At 42.8% G+C, this 25,550-nt stretch overlaps 1 protein-coding gene across 1 annotated transcript; it reads right to left on the reverse strand.

Moving 5' to 3' along the window:
* Positions 1-629: 629 nt before the first annotated feature.
* On the reverse strand, positions 630-19,296 carry lrif1 (ligand dependent nuclear receptor interacting factor 1). The gene is made up of 4 exons (XM_061792571.1): positions 18,967-19,296; positions 6,232-7,687; positions 2,263-2,578; positions 630-1,641 (listed from the first exon to the last, which is right to left on the reverse strand). Exons 1-4 carry the CDS (start codon positions 19,002-19,004, stop codon positions 1,373-1,375), a joined length of 2,079 nt encoding a protein of 692 aa, XP_061648555.1. The 5' UTR covers positions 19,005-19,296; the 3' UTR covers positions 630-1,372.
* Between the last annotated feature and the right edge of the window lie 6,254 nt (positions 19,297-25,550).

Below are 25,550 nucleotides of genomic sequence, written 5' to 3' on the forward strand. Positions count from 1 at the left end.
TTTAGAGTTGTCAATTAACCTAGCATGCATGTTTTCTCCGGAGTGCCCGGAGAAAACCCACGCAGGCACGGGGAGAACATGCGAACTCCACACAGGCGGTACCGGGGATTGAACCCCGGTCTTCAGAACTGTGAGGCAGACCCTCTAACCAGCCGGTCATCGTGCCACTCAATAAAGTCATAATTATAGTAAATATTTTTATGAAAAACAAGTTGACACCATAACTATAAAACAAATAAACATATGGGGGAAAAAAAATAAGTATGAAAGTAACTGCTGCGCAAAGTAGTTAATTGATTGCCAATTGTAACCTCGCACATGTCGGGAGGACCCCCTGTAATCAAAAAGCCCTTGTGGTCGTGCAATTGTTTTATTATGACCCTCATCTATTCAAATATGTCGTTTCCTGAGCGGTTGTACAGAAAATAACATTTTAACAGTGAACCCACGTATTTGTTTTGAATCATAAATACATTTTAGTTTAGTGTCTATTGCTTCAGACTCAAACGCTGTGTAATCGCAGTATACTAAACTAAAGAACAAAACAAATAGCCATTGCAACACTGACATCAATATGAAGGCATCAAAAGGTCCTATTGGTTGATTTTCACTCAATGTAAAAAGAAAACTCCAGTCATTATATTTTATTCCTTAATAATTGGTCTGGTATGCAATACAATATTGAACAAATTTAAACAAGTCAAGCCAATGGATGTTAATGCTAAACAATAACAAAATCGTGCTATAACATCTTGTCTTGAAATAAACAAGTCAGTTGACATGATTTTGTAACTCTTATTCTAACGTTAAAAACATGTAGGTTATTTGAAGAAAATGCCATCATTAAACTGAAGATGAGATCAAAAATATCTTAGAAAAAACTTATAAATATGGACAATCATATAAAAATAGAATGAGGTGCAAATATTTAACGAGTTATATCAATTTTGAGTAGCTGCATGAGAATGTACTACTGAAATTGATGGAAAATGGGAGGCAGATTCAGGGCTACAATATAAGTACACTAAAAGACAAAACAAATACACTGAAATAAAATTGTTCTTATGGTCCACAAATTGGATGACTACAACTAGTACTACTATGACCGTTACTACCCTGCTTAATTTCAGTGCAATTACTGCTGTATGTTTGCTCAACATTGAAAGACATTGTCAGTGTTTGTGTAAATCAGACTTTAACCAAATACAAACGCTACAGGAAAAGTAACATTTAGAATTTCAAATGTTTTGTTATTAGCTTACACACATTTCTATATTCGCTCCTGTTTTTCTCTTTGCTGGTTCCTGTGAGTCCATGCAGACAGGTTGGTCCCGCTAAAGTCGTACATTCACCTTTTTTATTAGAATTTTTGTCAACGTCCACCCCTTTTACTCGTGTGGTCTCTTGTCCATGTCAACCTCTCTGACTCTACTGCCCTGGTCCTGGACTTCCTGGTCAGACCCAGGGTACCAGGGACGCAACATGGACACATTGTGCGTTTCCTTGGCCTTCCCATTCTACTTGTATTTGGACGAGCACTATTCAGGCTCCGGCCAGCTGAGTCCTGGGAGTCAGGAGTGTAATTTTCATCGATGCTGGCGATATCATCATCGATTGGCTCCACATAGCCAACCATTATCCCTGTGTCCAGATCACAGAATACTGTTTTAGTAGAAGTTCTGCCAGATGCACACTTTGTTTTCCAAGACCCCTATCTCATTGGCGGAGACGTCACTGACACTGATCAGTCGCAGTGACTCGGGGACCTCGGAGACCAAAATATTGCTTGCGCTCTCACCAGAGACACGTCTCCAGGCAACGTGACAACCAGTTTACCTGGTAGTCGCTCATATATCGGCCTATATGCAACATATATATTCTTTAAATAAATTTGTCCTCTAATGAGGAAAATGGTTCAACTTCAATAAAATCCAAAATATTGGGGTGATAGTTCTGATATTTTCAGAGGTTGAAGTGGGCAAAGGTAGCGATGTCCATATACATTTTGGTGACGACTGAAGTTTTGTGACATTAAGCCACGTAAATGTTTTTCTCTAGCAAGAGCATATTGATGTGTCGCCAAAAGGTCGCAAATAAAATCAAACGTTTTCACTGAGACTCCTTGGTGACCCGGCTACTTTCCAGGAGATGTCGCTTAGACTCAATTTGCCATCAGGTCGCCAACTAGTCTCCAGGCCAGTGCGCTAGGGGTCTTAGCTTTTGTGTTCCAGTTTAAAAGACAACACTTTATCGATCTGTTACCTGCAAGAGGACTGGTAGTAACAGTTTCTCCTGACAAATTCTGTACATCTGATAGCTTTGCTCTTTTGACGTTGACTGGACTACTGCTGCGGTGAGGGTCTTGTGGATTGTAACTGTACTGCATGAAAAGTTCCCTCTCTTTTAATAGGTTTGTGGTTTCCTGAATGTCCTCTGTGGGCACAGACTCTTTGAGTCCAGTCCCAGCTGATCCTGGATTAATTCTCTGCAGGCAAATTCTGACATCAGATGTAACCCCAAAAATTTGCCTTAGAAGGTGGTCAGATGATCTATAAACTGGAGAAGCAGTTGAGGAACTCTGCAAGTAAAAAAAAAATAATAAAAAAAAATAAAAATAAAAATAAAAAAAAAAGAATTACAAGTCTCAGTTGAATATTCCATCAATAACATCAATTGAAAAGAAAGAAGAGCATCTCTTTTACCATCTGGTTAACTGATACTGGGTCACCCATGTAGGATACTTGTGAACGTTAAGCGGCTTTTGATGTCATCTGTCCATCCATAGTAGTGATGCACCACAAATATTCGGTGGTTGAAAAATTTCAGCCGAAAAAGGCCTCAAATTTCATTTTCAGATTTCAACCAAATTACTTTTGTCACCGAAATAAAACAGCCTAAACAGGATGTTATTATGATACTAGCAAAAACTGCAACCAGCGTGCAGTTGTGTGTGGTGTACACTATTTTACGCTGTTCAGATACTACTGGTGAATGCTTGTTACATTTTGAGCTGCCCCAGCTACCTAAGCGCTACAGCAAATGCGTCTAAATGCGATGCCAAGCCACGGAGGCTAAAGTTTGCTTCGCGTCCTGTGTCAATGCAGCATAAGTTACTCATCATCGTTTCGCCAAGTATCGTTATCATGTAGGGAGAACAAGGAGTAATAGATGGGAAAAAGATGAAGACCCATTGCTAATTGCTAAGCTATCGTGACATGAAGTCGCAAAAACACCAAAGTAAGTGATTGGGTGTTACAGTTCACTTGTCACAGATCTGTTTGGAATCACGTTTTTGCAGAGGGTGACCAACTTTGAAGAGCAAAATAGCTTGCAAAATAGTAAGTGTCTGGAGATAAAATAATACAACAACAACACTACAACCACGCACGAACCGGAAACAGAAACCTGAAATGAATTATTACATCACCGCTACCTCACCTGAGAAAAGGGGCCTATAAGTTTAAAAGTACATTCATATAATAATTTATAATGCACAGTGCCGTGAAAAACTCTTGACCCCCTTCTTAAATTCCTATATTTTTGCAATGTTTCTCCACTTTGTTTAAGATCATCAAACAAATGTAAATTGACAAATATAACCCAAGTGAACTTAAAATGCTGTTTTTAAATGGTGATTTCATTTATCAAGGAAAAGAAAATTCAGTTTGTTGTTGTTAATCACAATCTGTGATTAATATTCACTGATCACACCCAAGGCTGATTTCCTCTGGACCTGTTCAATCAAGAAATCACTAAACAGAATGTGTCCCGACAAAATCAAGTCAGACAAAATATCTAAAAAAAACTGCAACAAAAGGACACAATCCAAAGAACTTCCAGAACAGTTGAGAAATAAAGTAACTGACATCTATCAGTCTGGAAAGCGTTATAAAAGCCATTCAAGCGAACCATAAGGAGAGCCATTATCCTCAGATGGAGAAAACATGGAACAGTGGTGAACCTTTTCAGGAGTGACCGGCCTACAAAGATTACCCCAAGAGAACTGCAATGACTCATCCAGGAGGCCACGAAGGAACTCAGGACTACTTCTAAAGAACTGCAGGCCTCCCTTGCGTCAGTTAAGGTCAGTGTTCATGACACAACAATAAGGGAAGAGACTGGGTAAAAATGGCATCCATGGCAGAGTTCCAAGGCGAAAACCACCGCTGACCAAAAAGAACAAAGGCTCGTCCTAATTTTGCAAAAAATAATCTTAATGATTCCGAAGACTTTGGGGAGAATATTATATGGACTGAGGAAATGAAAGTTGAGATTTTTGGAAGGTGTGTGTCTCATACATTAGTGTAAATGTAACACAGCATTTCAGAAAAAGAACATCATACCAACAATCAAACATACAGTAGTGGTGGTAGTGTGATGGTCCTGGGCTGTATTGCTCCTTCAGGACCTGGACAACTTGCTGTGATTGATGGAACCATGAATTCTGCTCTTTAACAGAAAATCCTAAAGGAGAATGTTCAGCCATCAGTTTGTGACCTCAAGCTGAAGCGCACTTGGGTTCCTTAGCAGGATAACGATCCAAAACACACCAGCAAGTCAACTTCTGAATAGCTTATAAAAAAACAAAATGAAGGTTTTGGAGTGGCCTAGTCAAAGTCCAGACTTTAAGCCGATGGAAATGCAGTAGCATGACCTTAAAAAGGCCATTCATGCTCAAAAACCTTCAACTTTCACTGAACTCAAACAATTCTGCAAGGAAGAGTGGGCCAAAATATCTCCAGAAATGTGAAAGACTCACTGCCAGTTATAGAAAACGCTTGATTCCAGTTGCTGGGAAAATTATTAAGTGGGGAAATTATGCAAAAATATATGAATTTAAGAAGGCCAATACTTTTTCACGGCACTCTAACATTCATTAGTAGCACAATGCGGAAATTTGCATTGTTTCAGCAGCAGTAGTGGATAAAGCAAGTACAAAAATAGCATGCAAGAGAAAACATTTGGCTGCAAACGCGTCCGCCATTACAAGACTGATGCAACAATTACATGAAATAACATATTGAAGCTATAATTTATTAATAATTACAAATATAGTGTGATGATTATGTTGTGCAATTAAACAGTACACAAAATTATTTGTATCCTATAACATACCGCAATAACTGTCCCATGGTAATGTTCTTGACAGTTTCAAAAATATGAAAATTCAGACAAATTGCTCTGGAAGTGAAATTCTTGAGGTCGTTAGCTCTGCAGTCATAGCCATAAATGCAATTTTGCTAATAATTGGCAAAGTAGTTTGTTTCGATGTTTTGGCCTCCGGTTTTCTGTCTTGGGTCTCTCTCATTTTTGGTTTCGGCCAAGAATTTTCATTTCTGTGGATCGCTTGTCAATAGCAATTGCTTCAGTCAATGGTTTCAAACTTAAGTGCACCAAAGGCTTCTTTATACTTGCGCAGGCGGCGACCGTGTTGATCTCACTGCGGCTATCCCGCGTGCAGTTTGCCTTCATACTCGAGCGCAACCCACGTGTGCTGTTCTGAAAATGTGCTGCAGTTCTCCTCCAAGTCGGGGACGTCGCTATGGCTGGTACTGGCTAGGACGCCACAGGGTGGAGTTTCCTCTGCCTTTTCTGGCCAATTCTGGTGGCCGTTTTTACTTTCCGGAACAAGGAAAAAGCAATAACAATGGCAACTGTGGAACAGTGCCTGCTAGAACAAATGGGCTTAGATGACCAGATAATGCGTTTAATTATATTGCAAAATCAAGGGGAAAGCTGAATACGTCATCACAGCATGTGACTAAAACTGACCAATCACGCGGCTTCTGCGCGGGGCGACAATTTGTGCCGTGTGCGCGTCAAATGTCGCATAGGGGCCTCATAGGGGCCGTGCGGCCCAATGCGTTGGTCACGTGATGCAATGTAGACGCCGTTGCCCGCGCAAGAGTATAAAAAGGCCTTAATGCCGTCGCTGCTAGTAAGCATTTTTTAAAATAAGCACTCATTAGCGGTGAGGAAAAGCATAAAATAAACATGGGTTATGAACACTGATTAACAACAAATGGCCAATATGACTAAAAAGCTTACATACCTCAAGCAATGGTCTGACAAAAGGAAATATAGTATAAAAGTTTGACAAAGATGGTTGAAAAACAGAGCAATGGTCTGACAAAAGGAAATATTGTATAAATGTTTGACAAAGATGGTTGAAAAGCAGTTATGTACTGTAAGCGTGGTTCCCCAATTTGGCCACAACAGTAGATTCCTCACCTTCACTTTGTCTGTGGATTCTCTACTGTTGAGGCCAGAAGCACTGGGATGTGACAAACTCTCCATTCCTAGGGAAACCTCTATCCTGTCCAGCTGTTGTTTCTGGGTGTTATGTTGACTGCTCATGACCGAGTCACTGTCATCATTTGGAGCTGTGCTCGCCATCATGCTATGCTCTGGTTCCTGGCTTTTATCAACGGAGCATCCATCCATGCTTTCACATGTTAGTTGATCATGGACAGTATTGGAGCAATTGAGGGAAGTCCTCTCACATTCAGTCACATTGTGCATGGTCTTTGTGCTTGTCTGGTTTGTATCAATCTCCAGTGTTTTTCCTACCAGACTTTGCATTGGCACGTATTCAGGTTTTGGTGGAATATATGATACAAATATTACATTATCTTCGTCCAAAGAAGAGCCTGTAGGCATATCATCGGGTATTATTTCACACAGGTCATCTGGATTATCGTCACTGCAAAGGTCAATCACTTCATTTGGCTCCTTTGGTGTGATAATCCTTGAGTCTTGCAAGAGTGACGAAGACGATAGTACTGCAGAGTTTTTGAGATGGCAACGTTTTTCCCTGCTCCCCACTGTCGAAGAAAGGGTATCATTTTTGGCTGCCAAGAAAACCCTGCCATCGCACATGACCGAGGCTTGTTGATTATGAGTTTCACTTGAAGTCAGCCCTGAGAGAGAAACAGGCATCACTTTTTCAAACACTCCAAACGTCTTGCTACTTTCCACGGTTTTGAATGTCTTTGATTGAATAAGAGGAGAATTTGGAAGGTCAACAGCAGATTCAGAATAGACTTCTTCAATCAACCACTTCATTGGGCTGTTGGGCCTCTGGGAAACCTTTGGAATTAATTTCAAGTGTGATTTGGGTGATCTCAGTGGAAGAGAAGTCATAGGTGATGCGGAACAAAAACGTTCAAGTTCTGAAAGACATGTAGAAACATTGCTTTGACAGACAGTTGTCTTAGATGATACATTGGCCACACTGGTCGAGTCTGAACTTGAAAAGCAATCCGTTGATGACATGAAACTCTGTTTATTAATACCTGAAGCAACTTCAGAAGTTGTAACTGTTTGTACTTGATTTTGGGGGGCGCCGAGGAATGTTTGTGGTTTTACAGTTCTAAGTGGATATTTATTTAATGAAATACCTAGCTCATGTCCTTGACCCGCAACACCAAGTTGACAAGGCAAGGCATTCACGAGAGAAACCTGATTTCCCGTAGTTTGTTGTGTAGCTAAGGAAGTCAAGGCTGTCTTTATTCCAAAGGGAACAGGTGCTGATACAACATTTAGCGGTACGGCGTCCTGCGTTTTAGGTTTGTTGATTTGACTTTGGACACATTTCCCATTGACCATCTCAACAGGAATCAGCACCATGATGTTTTTTCCATCGGTTCCAAGGGCGGGCAAAGCCTGGTAGAAAACTCCGGTCCCACTGGGAAAAATAAAATGAGCAAAGAAACAGCACATCAACTAAGAACAGGACACCACCATGGAGGAAAAAAAGCATTCAAAACCACAAGATTTAGCTTCAAAATAAGTTATTGCATTATGAGCAAGCAGAAATTAATTCAGTATTATGTTTGATGTTGCTCTGTATCTCTTCAATTTGTTGGATTTGTCAGTGGATCCAGCTGTAAGGGCTGAAATGTGTCCCAGAAGGAATTGAATTTGAATTATTTGAAACATCCATCCATCCATTTTCTGAGCCGCTTCTCCTCACTCGGGTCGCGGGCGTGCTGGAGCCTATCCCAGCTGTCATCGGGCAGGAGGCGGGGTACACCCTGAACTGGTTGCCAGCCAATCGCAGGGCACAGAAACAAACAACCATTTGCACTCACAGTCATGCCTACGGGCAATTTAGAGTCTCCAATTAATGCATGTTTTTGGGATGTGGGAGGAAACTGGAGTGCCCGGAGAAAACCCACGCAGGCACGGGGAGAACATGCAAACTCCACACAGGCGGGGACGGGGATTGAACCCCGCACCTCAGAACTGTGAGGCTGTTGCTCTAACCAGTCGGCCACCATGCCGCCTTATTTGAAACATTGCATTTAAAAACTGAATCTGAATAGTCCATCCATTTTCTACACAGATTATCCTCACTAGGGTCGCGGGTATGCTGGAGCCTATCCCAGCTAACTGCGGGCAGGAGGCGGGGTACACACAAACACACGTATGTTCCAAAAAATTTGAATAGAGGGATAGTCCATTGATTTCAATACTTTGTTTCAAAAAGTGAAACGTGTATGTCATATGAGTTCACCGCACACAAAGTGAAATATTACAAACCTTTTTTGTTTCAATTTTGATGAATATAGCAGAAAGACAAAAAAAATAAACAAATCTAGTATTTCACAAAATTTTAATATCATGATAAAAATTCAACATTGTAGGCTTCCTGTGTCCCAATCTTGTCAAGTACTGGAATTTCCCGTGTATAATGTGCACCCATGTATAATACGCAGCCCGAAAGTGGACCTCAAAATTCTGGAAAACCCTTCCACCCATGTATAATGCATTTTTACAATGCACAATTTTGCTTCTACCAATATGACCGAAACGAAGTATTATCTGTATTTTGTTAGTTTTTTTCAGAATTATTCTGAAGTTAAGCAATTTATTTGAACACATAATCCTTTATTTAATTTACTTGCTCTTATTTTGAAATTCACAGACCTACTTTTATTTAGTAAACAAGAAAACACATATGTTTGATTACCCAGGCAGAATTTGTAAGATGGGTACAATTCTTTAAAGAAAAAAATGGTCCAGGCGAAACATTACATTTTATTTTAATGGGATTGAAATTAAACTGTCAAACATTTCAGAAAAGCGTTATCATTAAACAAAACCTAACCATAAAGAAATTAATGATGGTTGTTTTTCAGTCAGTCATTAAAAAAACAAAAAACAATATTTCACAAATTCTGCTAGGGTATGTAAATTTATGAGCATAACTGTACATGTATACAGTCATACGCACCCGTATCATATTGGAATGAAAGTGTAGGGTACACCTTTTTTATAACCACTAGGTGGCGGTGGCATTTTGGAACGAAGGTGTACAGCTTTTTCATAACTACGAGATGGCGGCATACATTTAGAAAATGTGAATGTTTTTTTCCATTTGCCCATATACCCATGTATAATGTGCACTATTGACTTTTGACCATTTTTGGGGGGAAAAATGCGCATTACACACGACAAATTACGGTAATTAATGCAAAATACCTGCAGTGGTTTTCCTCAGCCTTTAAATAGTCTTAGTCTGGCTTAGTAGGCTTCAGAATCACGGGTAAGACTGCTGGCTTGACGGTGGTGCAGAAAACCATCATTGACACACCTCCATAAGGAGAAAATCTCTCAAAAAGAAATTGCCAGAGAAGCTGGATGCTCACTGAGTGCTGTATCAAAGTACATCAACACAGTGTTAAGAGGAAGGGGAAAATGTAGCCTGAAAAGGGGCACAAGTGACGGATGAAATCTGGGTGAGCTTCATAAGGAGTGGACTGAGGTTGGTGTCAGTGACATGGACTACAGCTGTAGAATTTCATGTGTCAAGGCACCCCTGAACCAAAAACAACATCAGAATTGTCTGTGCTGGGCTAAGGAGAAAAAAATACCGGTCTGTTGCCCAGTGGTCCCAAGTCCTCTTTTCAGATGAAAGTAAATTTTGCATTTCATTTGGAAATCAAGGTCCCAGAGTCTGGAGGAAAACTGAAGCGGCACAAAACTCAAGCTGCTTAAAGTCCAGTGTGAAGTTTCCACAGGCAGTAATGGTTTGGGGAACCATGTCATATGCTGGTGTGGGTCCATTGTCTTTTATCAAGTCCAGTCAACGCAGCTATCTACCAGGAAATTTTAGAGCACTTCATGCTTCCCGCTCCCGACCAGATTTTTGGAGACAATTATTTTATTTTCCACCAGGATTTGGCACCTGCCCACAAAGCAAAAACTACCAATACCTGGTTTAATAGCCATGGAATAACAGTATATTGGCTTGATTGGCCAGCAAACTCGCCTGACTTGAAGCCCATTGAAATTTTTTGGGGAAGATGAGGGATCATAAACCCCAAAATGCAAACGATCTGAAGATCTGAACATCAAAGCAACTTGGGCTACAATAAACCCGGAACTGCACTAACGGCTGATCACCTTCATGCCACACCGACTTGATGGTGTAATTAATGCAAAAGGAGGCCCAACAAAATTTTCGAGGGCATTTTATTTTAATACACTTTCAGAAGCCCAACATTTCTGTTTAAGATCCTTTTGTGTTGGTCACATGAAATATTCAAATTTTGTGAAATACTGCATTGATTTTATTTTTTTGTGTCTTTCTGCCATAAACAAAATGGAAACAAAGCCTTGAAATATTTCATTTTGTGTGTGGTGAACTAATATAACATGCAAGTTTGACTTTTTTTAAACAAATATTAAAATTTGGCACAGAGGTATCATTAATGCCTCAACAGGCAATATCTACTGCCAATCAAGTATCCAGTTGGTTAGGAAAAAGTGCAAAGTAGCAACATTGACACCGCAAGAAGATCAAAGCATCCTGTTTTGATTCAAGATTTGTACTACTTTTTAAAATGCATGCAGCCTTTCTTTAAATGCTTCTTTGTCAACATGTTCAATAGTAACGCTGTACTGTACAGTATATAATGTGAGCATACGTGTACGATGTTCATGTTTGTATTTGCATTGTTGGGCAAAGGGTTCCATAACTGCAAAACTTAGCTTCGCGTATGCTGGCGGCCGTATTTCAAACTGACACGCACACAGCCAATCAGATGGAGGGTCCCCGCTCTTCACTCTCTCTGATTGATTTAGAGACGATGGCGACACCCATTGTATGTCTGCTTTCAAGTTGCGGAAATTTTTCTCTTTCTCAAATGACTGGACACCTGTATGCACCGTCAGTTTTTTTTTTCCTGCCACACTATTCAAAAATTGGGGTGCATATGCGACCAAATTAGTCAGACTCTAGAGTGGGAAAAAAAAAAACATCCGCCGGATTACCAGCACCATGCCAGAGTACCAAGCCATGCGTCCAACGACGCAGATTGTACTTTATGCGGCCCTGCTACTTTTTGTAGCGCAACGCACATCAAACGAGATCCCTGTATAGTACCCTCCAAAAGTATTGAAACGGCAAGGTCAATTCCTTTGTTTTTTGTTGTATACTGAAGACATTTGAGTTTCAGATAAAAATATGAATGTGAGAAAGCTCAGAATTACAGCTTTTATTTTATGGTATTTACACCTAGATGTGTTAAACAACTTAGGACAGAGCACCTTTTGTTTGAAGCCACCCACTTTTCAAGTGAGCAAAGTATTGGAACATGTGACTGATGGGTGTTTCAAGTTGCTCAGGTGTTGTCTTTTAGATTAATTGCTTAAAGAGTAGTGCTCCTTTTTGGCTTTGGGTTTCACCCATGAAAACTGCATTTGCTGTTAAGCAAACATGAAGACCAGAGAGCTGTCTATGGGAGAAAAGCAAACCATTTTGAAGCTGAGAGAAGAGGGAAAATCGATCAGAGCTATTGCACAGACATTGAGCATAGCCAGTACAACAATTTGAAATGTCCTGAAGAAGAAAAAGTAATGCTGTACTGAGCAAAAGACATTGAACAGGTCGGCCAAGGGTATCAACAGCAGTTGACGGAAACATTGTGAGCGCTGTTAAGAAATAGCCAAAGACAACAGTCAGTGACATCACTGCTAAACTCCACAGGACAGGGGTGAAGGTATCACAATCCACTATTCAAAGAAGACGTTGAGAGAAGAAATATCCAGGCCATACCAGAAGATGCAAACCACTCATCAGCAAAAATAATTGGAAGGCCAGATTGGATTTTGCAAAGCAGTACAGAGATGAGCCACAGAAATTTTGGAACAAAGTTTTATGGACTGATGCGACCAAGATTACGTCTACAAATAATTGGAAGGCCAGATTGGATTTTGCAAAGTAGTACAGAGATAAGCCACAGAAATTTTGGAACAAAGTTTTATGGACTGATGCTACCAAAGTGATGGAAAGGCCAAAGTATGGAGAACAAAAGAATCTGCTTATGATCCAAAACACACAAGCTCATCTGTGAAGCAGGGTGGAGGTATTGTCATGGCTTGGGCTTGCATGGCTGCTTCTCGAATGAGGTCCCTAGTCTTTATTGATGATGTAACTCATGATGGTACCAGCAGAATGAATTATTAAGTCTACAAAACCATTTTGTCTGGCAATTTTGCCTGAAGAGGAGACTGAAGGAAGAAACTCTCAGAAATAAACAAGAACTGAAAGACGCTGCAGTAAGGCATGGAAAGGCATTTCAAATGAAGAATGGAACAGTCTGGTGAAGTCAATGGGTTTCAGGCTTGATGAAGTTATTCCTAGTAAGGGTTATGCCTCCAAATATAAAATGTTATTCACTTTAAGTACATTTAATATCTGTTTCAATACTTTTGCTCACTTGAAAAGTGGGTGGCTTCAAACAAAAGGTGATCTGTCCTGAGTCGTTTAACTCAATGGTCCCCAACCACCGGTCCGCGGACTGGTACCGGGCCGTGAGGCATTTGTTACTTGGCCGCAGAGAAAGAATGACCAATTTATATCATTTCTGTTGTATTGCATTTCACGTGTCAATGTGTTTTATTTAGAAAATTGACCGGATCTTCTCCGCCGCAACAGCTGCGCGTCTCAATTGACACGTCGAGACTACACAGAACGCTTCCGTTTCCAGCTGGCTCGAATGCTTCTGTTCTCCCAGCGGGCTGGCTAACGGCGGCAGAGATCAAATAACTAAAGCATTTCATAAACTAATTCAGCTCATTACGTTAACTAAAAAGATTTGTTCTTTTGAATGAAAAGTTCGCAAACGAAACAACACTATATTAGGAGTCCTACTTAAAATACGGGTTTATCGCAACAGTTAACTCTCACGCACCAAGTCCGCTCTGATAAAGGTACAGTCGTAGGTTTCTGCTCGACACAGGCATAACTACTTTTATGGAGTTAAAAGTCTACTCTTATTGAGGAGCTATGGAACTGCAGTCTGGTCTGGCTCCTTACAACAACTCTCCCCTGCACCTGTGTGGGTTTTCTCCGGGTACTCTGGTTTCCCCCCCACATCCCAAAAACATGCATGGTAGGTTAATTGAGAACCAATTCCTCGTAGGTGCGAATGTGAATGTTTTTTTTGTCCCCTGTGATTGGCTAGCAACCATTTCAGGGTGTACCGCACCTCTTGCCGAGTGTCAGCTGGGATAGGCTCCAGCACCCCCGCGACCCTAGTGAGGATAAGCGGTATGGAAAATGGACGGACGGATGGACATATATATGTATACATAAGAATCATAAGCAATCAATCAAGCATCTTGGCAACAGGCTAAGAAAAGAGACATTATAAGGCATGTATCTTTTTGTGTCCGAGTCCATTAATAAAAAAAAAAAAAAAAAAAACTAATAATAATCTATTCATGACTATAACTTTATTCTATATCACCTATTTATTTTCACACATTTTTCAGCAAATTCAAATTACTTTATGTTTTGGCTTTTCAAACCCCTAAAATGTCAAGTACTGTATTTTCACGACCATAAGGCGCACATTTCTCCAAAATGGACGGGGCGCCTTATAATGCGGCGCGCCTTATGTGTGCACTGAGTTCCAACATCTATAAATGTTGTTGTGTGATGAACGCTCTGCTTGACTTCTTTATTATTATTATTTTTTGCATTTACTGCCGACACGCTGCTTACACAGCCACGTCCCCAGTAGGTATATAGCGCAGTTTCTTTTTTTCATTTAAAAAAAATGTAATAAAATTATTTTACCGCTTGACTGACTGGGAGCATTTCCGGGGTGTGCATTGTGCGAAACAACATCGGTTTGTCTAAGGACCCCCGAAAATGTCCCCTACGAAGAGACACGATTACGAAGCAGTTTAAACTGCAAGCTATCAGTTACACGGAGGAACATGGGAATCGAGCAGCCGCGAGAGAATTCAAGATCAACGAATCAATGGTTCGCAAGTGGAGGAAGCAGGAAAACGAGCTTCGCCAAGTCAAGAAGACAAAGCTGAGTTTCCACGGAAACAAGCCGAGGTGGCCCGAGTTGGAAGACCAACTTGAGCAATGGATTAATGAGCAAAGAACAGCTGGGAGAAGTCTCTCTCCAGTCACCATTTGACTGAGTGCAATAACTCGGGACTTTCCATCATTCCGGGAGGCTTGACGAACCGCTGGACATCCATGTAAACAGGGCGTTCAAAGTGAAGTGAGCGGTGTGGGAGCCATGGATGACAGATGTCGAACACAGCTTTACTAAGACTAGGAGGCAGCGCCGGGCGAGTTACGCCACAATTTGTGAATGGATTGTGTCTGCTCGCACTGTTGTTCGAGCTTCCGCACGGCAACGAGACTGTCTCGAACGTGCTGTGTTTGATTGAGAAATTGCCCAGCTGTCCATTTCGGATACAGAAGATGAGGACTTTGATGGATTTGTGGATGAGGATTGATCAAAAAAATAATGTGAGTACATTGTAAAATACTTCAATAAAGTACAACCTTACTCAGTTTTGCTCCCGCTGCCTTTTTAAAAACATTTTTTTAGCGTGCATGCATGCTACCGTATGTTTTAAGCTAGCGTATGTTTTAGCATGCCTGAGCCCAATAATACGGCGCGCCTTATTTATGTGTTAAATACAGAAATAGGCCCCATAACTGAGACTGCGCCTTTTAATACGGTGCACCCTCACTCGTGAACAAGACCCCAAGATACCTGAATTCCTCCACTTAGGGCAGGATCTCATCCCCGACCTGGAGAGGGCACTCCACCCTTTTTCGACTCAGGACCAAGGTCTCAGATTTGGAGGGGCTGATTTCATCCCAGTCACTGATGGTCTAGTGGTACACTCGCCTGACTTTGGTGCAGGCAGCGTGGGTTCAGTTCCCACTCAGTGACGGTGCGTATGTGTGTGCGAATGGTTGTCCGTGTCTATATGTGCCCTGCGACTGACTGGCGACCAGTTCAGGGTGTAGTCCGCCTTTCGCCCGAAGTCAGCTGGGATAGGCTCCAGCGCCCCGTGACCCTAACCAGGATAAGCGGTGTTGAAAATGGATGGATGGATTTCATCCCAACTGCTTCACACTCAGCTGCGAACCGTTCCAGTGAGAGTTGGAGATCATGGCTTCATGAAGCCAACAGAACCATATCGTCTGCAAAAAGCAGAGATGCAATACTGAGGTAATCATACCGGACCCCCGCTATGCGTCAGCTGGGCCTAGAGATTCTGCCCATAAAAGTTATAAACAGAAACAGTGACAAAGAGTAGCCCTGCCGGAGTCCAACCCACACTGGAAACGAATCCAACTTGCTCCCGACAAAGCGGACTAAACTCTTGACACCGGTCGTACATGCACCGAACAGCCTGTATCAGTGGGTTCGGTACTCCATACTCCCAAAGCACTCCCCACAAGACTCCCCGAGGAACACGGTCAAACGCCTTCTCCAACTCCACAAAACACATGTAGACTGGTTGGGAGAACACCCATGTACCCTCGAGGACCCTGCTGAGGGTGTAGAGCTGGTCCACTGTTCCACGGCCAGGACAAAAACCACACTGCTTCTCCTGAATCCAAGATTAGACTTCCCTAAACCACTGAATAGACCTTACCAGGGAGGCTGAGGAGCGTGATCCCCCTGTAGTTGGAACACAACCTCCGGTCCCCCTTCTTAAAAAGGGGGACCACCACCCCAGTCTGCCAATCCAGAGGCACTGTCCCCGATGTTAGGGTTAGATGTGTCAGAGGCTTGTCAATCAGGACAGCCCCACAACATCCAGAGCCTTTAGGAACTCCGGGCGGAACTCACCCACCCCCGGGGCCTTCCCACCAAGGAGCTTTTTAACCACCTCATCTATGTCATTAAAGTGAACCCAAACTGAAGTTTTTCAGTCAGGATGGATGAGTACAGAAACTGGGTAGCTGGCTGATACCGGTCTTATTTCTAGGTATTGGGTACTTTATGAAGGCTACCGATACCATCCACCGATAACAGGCTTTACCCACATATACATTTATTTGTGGCGGGCCGCCACAAGTGAATTTTGGCCGCCATTAAAAGATTTTGCCGCCATCGGTTCGCCCTTGCTGTCAATGTTACATGTCATTACACGGCAGTCATTAGGTGGTGTTATGCATTGCCTCCGCCAAGACGCGCAGCTTTGTCTGCCAGAGAAGAAGAGGTTCAAGACGAGGCGGGCAGCCAGCTGCGAGCAGCACCACCAGTGCGAATTGTGAGGGACACGAAAAGACAAAGAACTAAAGTAAACAAGTAACATTACAAAAATAAATAAGTAAATACAAAATTATGTCGCCAAACAAGTCCAGAAGTTCAAACAGGTATGTTATATTACACTGTCTCTCTGTTAACGTGCGTACACAGTAGTAACTTGTGCTATGTTCGTATTGCATGGAGCAGTTCTGCTCAGAGTTGTTAGTTGACGCGAATGACGTTTCATTCACGCAGATGTATATTGAAAATTATTCCAGTGAATCATGAAATAGCCTCGTCCTGAGGACACACGCCAACATACTTTAGAGTCTGCTAGTTCGGCAGCAACAGGTGATACTTAGCACTTAACACAAGGCTGGTCCTGTGGTTTCTCCTTTGCGTTTATGACTGCATCAGCGAAAAATAAACACAGAACTACTGCATTTGACCCAGAGTGGCTTAATTTAAGTCATGCCTGTATGTGAGACTGCACAGCAAATTAATTAGCTGCATTATATCAATAACCATGTTTTTTTTTTTGTTCATTTTGTAATTTGATTATTGCTCTACATTTTAGGGATGTTTTGTCAATTGTGCAGAATGCACAAGCCTACAGCTAAGAAAGGCCCAGGAAGGAGGGTTTTGTTGAGTTTGGGGCAGACGTTTACAGAAAAGACTACTTAGAACAGATGGCATATCACCACAGAGCACCACAAGGACCAAGCATCTCTCATACTCACTTTTCAACAATTAATTAGGTAAGAGCATCATTTTAATAAGCAAAACAATCTTTTAAACTTGTTGTGGGTGCAGTTTTGCCAGTTATCTTTTCAATTAATCCTTAAGTGAAAACAGACCGCAATCACTTACAAGGCGAGCACCTGGCTGCCTGCTTCAAAATATCTGTTAATGAACAGGATCCTGTGGACTTAAATTTTGAAAGGTTTCCAATTATTTTCTGGACCCTATGTAAAAACTCTGCAAGAAAATTTAACACTTGTTACTTCTTTTGATTTGTTACCAACCATATATTTTTTTTAAGTAATCAATTATATTTTTATTGAAATTTCCTTTAAGCTATTTGGTAAATGTTTGACATTACAGTTTGCATTAACTTATTTGTACTTAAGTAAGCGATTGTAATTTTTCATCGAATTTCTTGTTATTCTGTTTAAACTAAACACTGATTTATTGTTGTTACATGTATTTTATTATTAGTTTCATTAAAAGAAAATTACAGTATTCTATTAAAAGCCAAATCAAACTCGATTTTTTGGTCGTAAACATTGATGCGCGAAAAGAGATCATCTTCCCCGGCCCCACCAACCTGGCCAGCCTGCGGGTGCCCACCACCGGTCCTGTGGAAAACACTGGATACTTAAGGCAAAAACAATCTTACATGGAGCAAGTCCTCGTAGCCAGTAGTTAGCACTATACAGAGGTGATTAGACACATCAGCGAATCATCATAAGCGTCAGAAAGAAAGATCTTTGTTTACAATTATCTGTCAATGTGTAAATTTAAATTTGATGTGTCAAAAGTTCTAGTGGTATCGGTACTCTGTATCGGTGAGTTATCAAGTTTGAAAACTCGTACTGGTATCCGTGTGAAAAAGGTGCTTTTTATTGTCTTTAATCAATAGAGAATTGATAGAGCTTTCTGACACTTCAAATTTCATCAAGCTATCTCAACTAATAAGAAAGGTACGGACATTTTTTTCTACCAAAGAGTCAAGGTTTCGGTCACAAGTTTCCTCTTGATTTACACTGATTTCTGGGCAGAAGATTTGGGGACATTTTTGACATAAAATCCTTAATCTTATCTGATTTTTACAAAATAGGGCTCATTTTACTCCGGTAACACTCATCTATCCAATGATATTGTCTATTTTAATTTCTAAATAAATAAAGTATTTTTCAAAATTTCAGTAACATACCTATTAACTGTGTGTGTTTGCTGTGTCCACTACTGTGATGTGTAAAATGAACAGCCCAAAAATTGTGTGCCTGAGCTCAGGATAATAAAGATCATTCTGATTCGATTCTACCAATTTGCTCATTATTGTGTCTGTAGTTTGAAGCAGAATTACACTGCAACATATTGCGAGATTTCCAATATATTGCCTATCTCATAAGGGCGTGTAACAAAGTTCATGTACTACTGTCTATCTCAGAAGTAATAGATTATATTAAGTTGCTTTATTTACGACTTCTATGAGGATTAACAGTGTAACAAAACAAAAACACATACATTGCTAAATATGATGCAACACTTACGACTTTGCATGCTATTTGTATCTAAAGTGTATGTTTTTATAGTCAGGCAACACCAACATGAATGCATGTTGAGAAACCATGCAATCTCTTTTTCGTGTCTCACATAAACAGCTCACTCCATAATGGAGATCAATCTAAGGCTGTTTCCTTTACTTTACCTTTGAGCCGCATTGTCTTCCCGAGGTGCTGAATACATGTCTCTCTCAGTTAAATGTGAAATAGTCCACGCGTGCCGTAAAGGAGAAAAAGAACCTCAAGAGCGGCATGCTAACTCCAGGAACAAGCTAACGATGGCAGCCAAGCAGGCAAAATTTATCTCGTAAACTCAAATGGCCGCGTTTCTTTATCCATCGGTATTCAGTCTTTGGATCTATAAAGCCTCTCCATACTCATAGATAAAGTAGATAAAAGATTAAAGCCACAGTTTACTTCTTTACATCCGTCTTTGGCTTCTTCGTTTTGTTTATTGGCGGGTGGCACCTAACGTTTAAGTCGCATTACCGCCACCTACTGTGCTGGAGTGTGAGTCAGAGTCCTTATATACCTATGTACAGTACTAGGGAGGAAACAAACATACAAACGAGTTTATGCCATTCATTTTCTATTTTTTTATTATTATTTTTTTTACATAGGCCTTGGCCTCACCAATGCCAACGAAATTTCTGCCAATTCTTGTTTTATTCCATATGTTCTGGAATGTACTCTTATCTCTAATTTAATTTAACTTATCTCCTGCTTTGTTATACTATGTTCTTTAATGATGGTAATCATAGGTGTTTTTAGCCCATTTGTGGGGGTGCTGGAGCACCCCTAAAATATAAGCAATCAAAAAAATTATTTTTTAAACAACCTTGAAAACTTTAAAACCACAGCACTTGGTATTAATGTACTATTTTAACAACAAAAATACAAGCGTCAAAAAAGATTTGCTCCACCCAACCCTTCCCACCTTTCCCCGACTGGGCTCAATACCTGCCAAGAGCAGACCAGACCTGCCTGTCTTCCAGTGATATGGCATCAGTACTTGGTTTAAACTAGCATATGTGGCACATTTCCTAACTTCAACTACTCAATACCAATGCACCATTATCATTACCAGTCCTGATTTTTTTGCTATATTTATACATAGGTCACTGTCTATGTTGTTAGATGAAGTTTTTTTTCTAGCTATAGGAAATGATACAGGTGGTCAGACAGTACCACTGTCCTCTGTTTGAATTGGACAGAGAAGTTCGTCATGTGTCATGCACATGTGATAATATTACAGTTAAACCAACATCCTAGTGAATAGCTTAGAAATGGGCCTTTCTAGCCCATGTTTGGGGGTGATGAAACACACCTAAAATAAATACCATTGTCCCTAACCCTTTGATCCCAGAACTGCCCGTAACGGTAATGCTGAAGAATCATTCATTCGAACCGAGTAAGAGAAAGAGTCAATGTGGTTTAGGGCGGATTATGCGGCCAAAACGGCTGTGCTTCGCAGGTCAGGGGCCCTGGGTGGGTCCGGTGTCTGGGCCGGAACTGCAGAGGCCGGGTGCAACTGCCATGGGGGCAGGGCCAGCTGCGGCGCCACATTAATGTCCAGATGGGCAGGCTTGAGGCGGTCCACAATAACCTGCTCTGGCTTACCTCCCATGTCCACCGCAAAGCTCTTAGCCCCCACCCCTACAACATGGAAGGGACCCTAGTAGGGGCGCTACAGTGGGGGACGAAGACATACTTGGTTGACGGTAGTTCTGCAAGCACACAGATGTTGGAACGCGGATGCAAACGTCAGCAACTGCCCGGGACACGGCCCGGTGGAAGGGGGCTATGCCATCTGGGAGGAACTCCCCCAGGACACGTAGTGGCTGGCCGTAAACCCGCTCAGCAGATGAAGTCTGGAGGTCCTCCTTGCGGGCAGAGCGGAGACCCAGCATGGAGGCGGTCAGCCCAGTTGCCGTCCGTGAGCCTGGCCCGCTGAGCGGCTTTCACAGAGTGAAGAAACCGCTCACAGGGCCCATTGTCTTGCGTGTTGTACGCCAAAGTGCGGTGAGTCTTCAGCCCTAGACCCTCAGCAACTGCAGTTCAGAGCTCTGACGTATACTGTGGGCCTCTGTCAGAGGGGAGGTCTGCTGGCGTACCAAAGCGGGCAACCCAGGACGCGATGAATGCCTGGCGCACCTCTGCTGAGGTAGTATATGACAGAGGAACAACTTCCGGCCACCTGGTGGCCCTGTCTGCCATGGTGAGGAGGTGAGTGAACCGGCAGGAAGGCGGGAGGGGTCCCACCTGGTCCACGTTCACATGGCTAAACGCCTCTTCAGCACAAGAAACGGTGCCAATGGGGCTCTAATATTGCGTTGCACCTTGGCGAGCAGGCACGCCATACAGGAGGAGCCCATGAGGCCTGGCTAAACGAACTTGCCCACCATCAGCCTGGTGGAGGCCTTCACACCCGGGTGGGGAAGGTCGTGGATGGTGTCGAAAACACGGTGCTGCCACCCACCAGGCACCATGGGGTGCGGTTGGCCCGTGACGACATCGCAGAGGAGTGTTGCATTGCCGTTATCAAACTTTATGTCCTCTGGACGCAGTCCGGTGGGGGTTGTCCGGTAGGGTTGAATGTCAGAATCTGCGGCCTGATCAGCAGCCATGACTCTGTAATCAGCCCCAAGTGAATTGACCCTGTGATCGACTGGGAGAGGCAGTGTGGTGATGTGGTGCTCCACACCATGCTTAGCCACAGCTGCTGAGAAAATGGGTGTGGTAAGGCCGGGGGAACTCTAGGAGCAGGCGTTGATATGGATCCTCGGTAGCAAGCGTGTTTGACAGGCATAGCGCTCTAACCCCTCCAAGCTTGCAGGCGCACGTAGCAAAAGAGACCGCATCGATAAGGTGGCAGTTCGTAACATCCACTAACAGCCAAAAGGCACAGAGAAAGTCCGCCCCCAGCAGAGGCATAGTTACAGCGGCCATAACAAAGTCCCAGCCGAAACAGCATCCACCACAACACACTTCCACATACCTGGTGACATAGGTACGTATGGGCGTGCCATTAGCAGCGTCCATGTGCGCCAGCCACAGTATCCACCGGCTGTGCCAGCAGGATGCTGCGCTGAGCGCTGGAGTTTATCAGCAGATGTCGCTGGATATGGAGTCAGTTTGCATCCAACCGGCCCCCGTAGCTGTTAATGAGCACTGGCTCTGCCGTTTCCCTTCCTCCCAAACTTGCAGAGCTTGCGACACTGCCTGGCCTTGACCCCAAACTTGGCGTGGTAGGAACACAACCCGTAGATGCGTTGGTGGCGGGCTGTCCCCGTGGCTGCTGTGTCTGTAGTATCCTCCGGGGGTGGAGGCGGTGGCCAAGCGTCCTGGGTGGGAAGCAGCGCATGGACAAACTGCTGCCGGTTGGCGAGGAAAATCCTGTCCGCCTCTGCAGCAAGCGCACGTTAATTTTGGGAGGAGAGGGGGGAAGTGGCTATTGTGGCTGGAAATTGCCACAGGAACATGTAGCTAAAGAAGAATGCGCAATCAGCTAAGCCCAGCACAGCAAGCATTCTTTCCATCATCTCAGATGGTTTGCCGTTGCCGAGGCCGTTGATGCACAGCAGGCGGGTCTGCCTTCTCAAGTATGGATAGTTCGAAGAGTCTCAACAGGAATGCCTTGAGCGCATAGGCACCGCAGGTCCATTGTTGTCACCATCATGTTCTGACATTATTGATACATCAGGGTCACAAACTGTGGAGATGTGGAAAATAACAAGACGAGGAGACGAGAACCAGTCATGTCACTTTATTCTCCACAAACAAACCGAGTGTCTTTACATCAAACAGCCAACCACTCCCTCTGAAACTAACAACTCCCTTTGACCCTTTCGTCTGAGGACCCTCCCTTGAAGATAAACGTCCCCGGTGAATGTCTCCCTCTTGTGGGTCACCACAATGTAATTATTAATAATGCAATTTAACAAAACAAGTTTTACTTAAAATAATTTTACATATCCATTTTTTTTCTTTTACCACAAAGGACCCTTCTGACCATTAAAAAAAAAAAAAAGTGGCCCTTGAGCACAACAGTTTGCCCACTTGTGGTCGAAATCATCTTATCGCTCTCGCACCAAATTTAACCATAATACTGACTAATATAAATCATTTCCAAAACTTTTCGACCTTTACTGTGATGCATAACCCTTGCAACTCAATTGAAAAAAAAAAAAAAAAAAAAGACCTTTTTTAAGGTGGAAAATCCATCCATTTTCTGTACCGCTTATCCTCACTAGGGTTGAAATCAAATATAAAAAAAATTAACAATAATTTGGTTGCTTGAATATGCACACCCCAACGCTAAACACCCTTTAAGACTGCACAGCGCAGTGCAGCATTGACTAATCTAATTGTTGTCTATGTTGTGCTCCAGTGCAGCACCGCGCCACACAGACTGGCGGCACGAGGTGTGATCCTACCACAGCAGCAGGTGCACCCAAATTGAACAATGCTCAATTCGCGTGCAGCACGTTGCGATGAGATTTCAGCACTTTCAATTGGAGAGATTATGGCGGAGTGACTGCAGGGTAACCAGCAAGACATTTTGGCGGAGTTCTGCCAAAAGTCAGCATGGGGAGAAAATGGAGAAATCAGTATTTATAGTCGTGTCCCAGTGTCCCATGCTCTGGGACACAACACACGACATACCGTGACTTGATAAAGATGTCCTGCGATTGGCTGGCGACCAGTTCAGGGTGTACACCGCCTCTCACCCGAAGTCAGATGGGATAGGCTCCAGCACGCCCACGACCCTAGTGAGGATAAGCGGTATAGAAAATGGATGGATGGATGGACTTGACAAAAAAGCTGCTCCCTACTCAACCTGAAGTTCTAACCTGGAAGCAGTCTTCATGGAGCTGTGGCTCACAGACGAGGCTAAATTCCCCCAGATCTTGCCGTACCATTAGAATTCGACTAACCCATACACTCCTTTTAGCTGCTGCTCACTTCCTTTCTCCTCCACATTATAAGCATAGCGAGGACTTTCTGTTGAAACTGACCAATACATATTGTCAGGCTGCAGCCTAATTTTCATCCAAACCAGCAGGAAAGTCACCAGGCTACTTCTTGTTCAGTTGCTTGGCAACGAGCACCAAATATGGACATGCTTGCACCATGCCACAGCGTCCCTGCACCCTATCCGGTGGGTGCCGTGCAAACCAAGTGCAACGTGTTAAGTGCCTTAAAAGTTCCTTTTATTAGCACAACATAGTGCGTCATCAACCAACTCATTAATTTTGTATGCTGCTGCGGCATATCATTGTGCAATGGAGGCTGGCAGCACATGAAGTGGGAGCCTACCTCTGTGGTGAAAAATTTTGAAGTCTGGCACAGATTGCTGTGATGACATCAAATCCAGTGCAGTTTGTTAGCACGTCTCTTTGAAGCACTCATCGCATCATCCACTGCAACTTCTCACCACAGAGCCATAATAATAATATTCCATCCATCCTTTTTCAATTCCACTTATCCTCACTAGGGTCGCGGGTTATAGGCGGCTTTCAAGCCACTCAAGGTCACCACACAAACATAAAAATAACATAACAAAACATCAACTCAAAGAGCAAATAATATGGGAAATGTGAATAGGCAGTCTGGAATAGGTGTGTCAAAGAGGGTTTATAAGTCTGAGCTATGGAGGTCAGGTGGTAGTGAAAACAGGGGGCAGTGTCGGCACCAGAGCACATCCGTTAGGTGGGCTTTCGGTCAGCTTGAGGGGACACATTTTAACGGTAAAAAAAAATGCACGTGCGCACACACACACACACATTAAAACAGGTAAATGCCACGGCGGCCATGCACACGTGTGCACATGCACGTGCACAGTCACGCAAACACACATTAAGCATTGTTATGAAACAAATATTACACGCAGGCAGATGACTCAGAAGCCCATGACTTACTTAACTTTAGAAGAGTTGAGTCGGCGTACACGGCAACTTTCTGTGACGGGTTGGCCATGGTGTCCTTGCTTCCACTCACTTGGGTCACAAAACGTCCCTCAAACGCCAGCTGAACCAACACGGTGTGGCCTTTTATTTTATGCAGTATTGTGCGCCTGTGGTCTGAAAACATGTTTCTCAAAGTGGAGAATGAATTCTCACATAGGTTACTGCTGTGGAAGCGCTGAATGCTGGGCTAAGTTTAAAAGCAGTCAGCTCACACAGGTGTTGTGTACTTTGAATTGACATACTATATGCAAATGACCAACACTGTTTTTCTTATTTTGATTTTGTTTTGATTCTCATCTTTAACTCTTTGTTACTGGCTGAAATAAACACATTTAGAGTAATTAAATAATATACTAATATTGACACGAAAGGCTACACTTCATGGCAGGGCACAACTCATTTGGGGGTGCACAGCAAGTCTTTTAGGGAGGCGTGGCCCGCACATGCAGAGGAGCATGTGGTTAGCTCCTCTGCCTCACTGCTGGAGGACAGGCTCAAGCCTGTGTGGAATGTCTGTCTATCTTCTCCCCACGCTTGCGTAGAACTTCTCCAGGACTTCCTCTCACATTCCAAAACATGGATGTTAGGTTCATTATAGCCCAAATTGCACCATGTAGTGAGTGTGAACAGTTCTCTGTCTCTATGTGCCCTGTGATTGGACTGGCGACCAGTCCAATCACAGCATGTCACCTCTTGCCCAAAGTTAGCTGGGTTAAGATCCAACTCCCCACGATCCTGAACAAGAGAAGCGGTGTAGAAAA

This window comes from Phyllopteryx taeniolatus, chromosome 1, assembly GCF_024500385.1.
Source record: "Phyllopteryx taeniolatus isolate TA_2022b chromosome 1, UOR_Ptae_1.2, whole genome shotgun sequence".
Classification (NCBI taxonomy): Eukaryota; Metazoa; Chordata; class Actinopteri; order Syngnathiformes; family Syngnathidae; genus Phyllopteryx; species Phyllopteryx taeniolatus.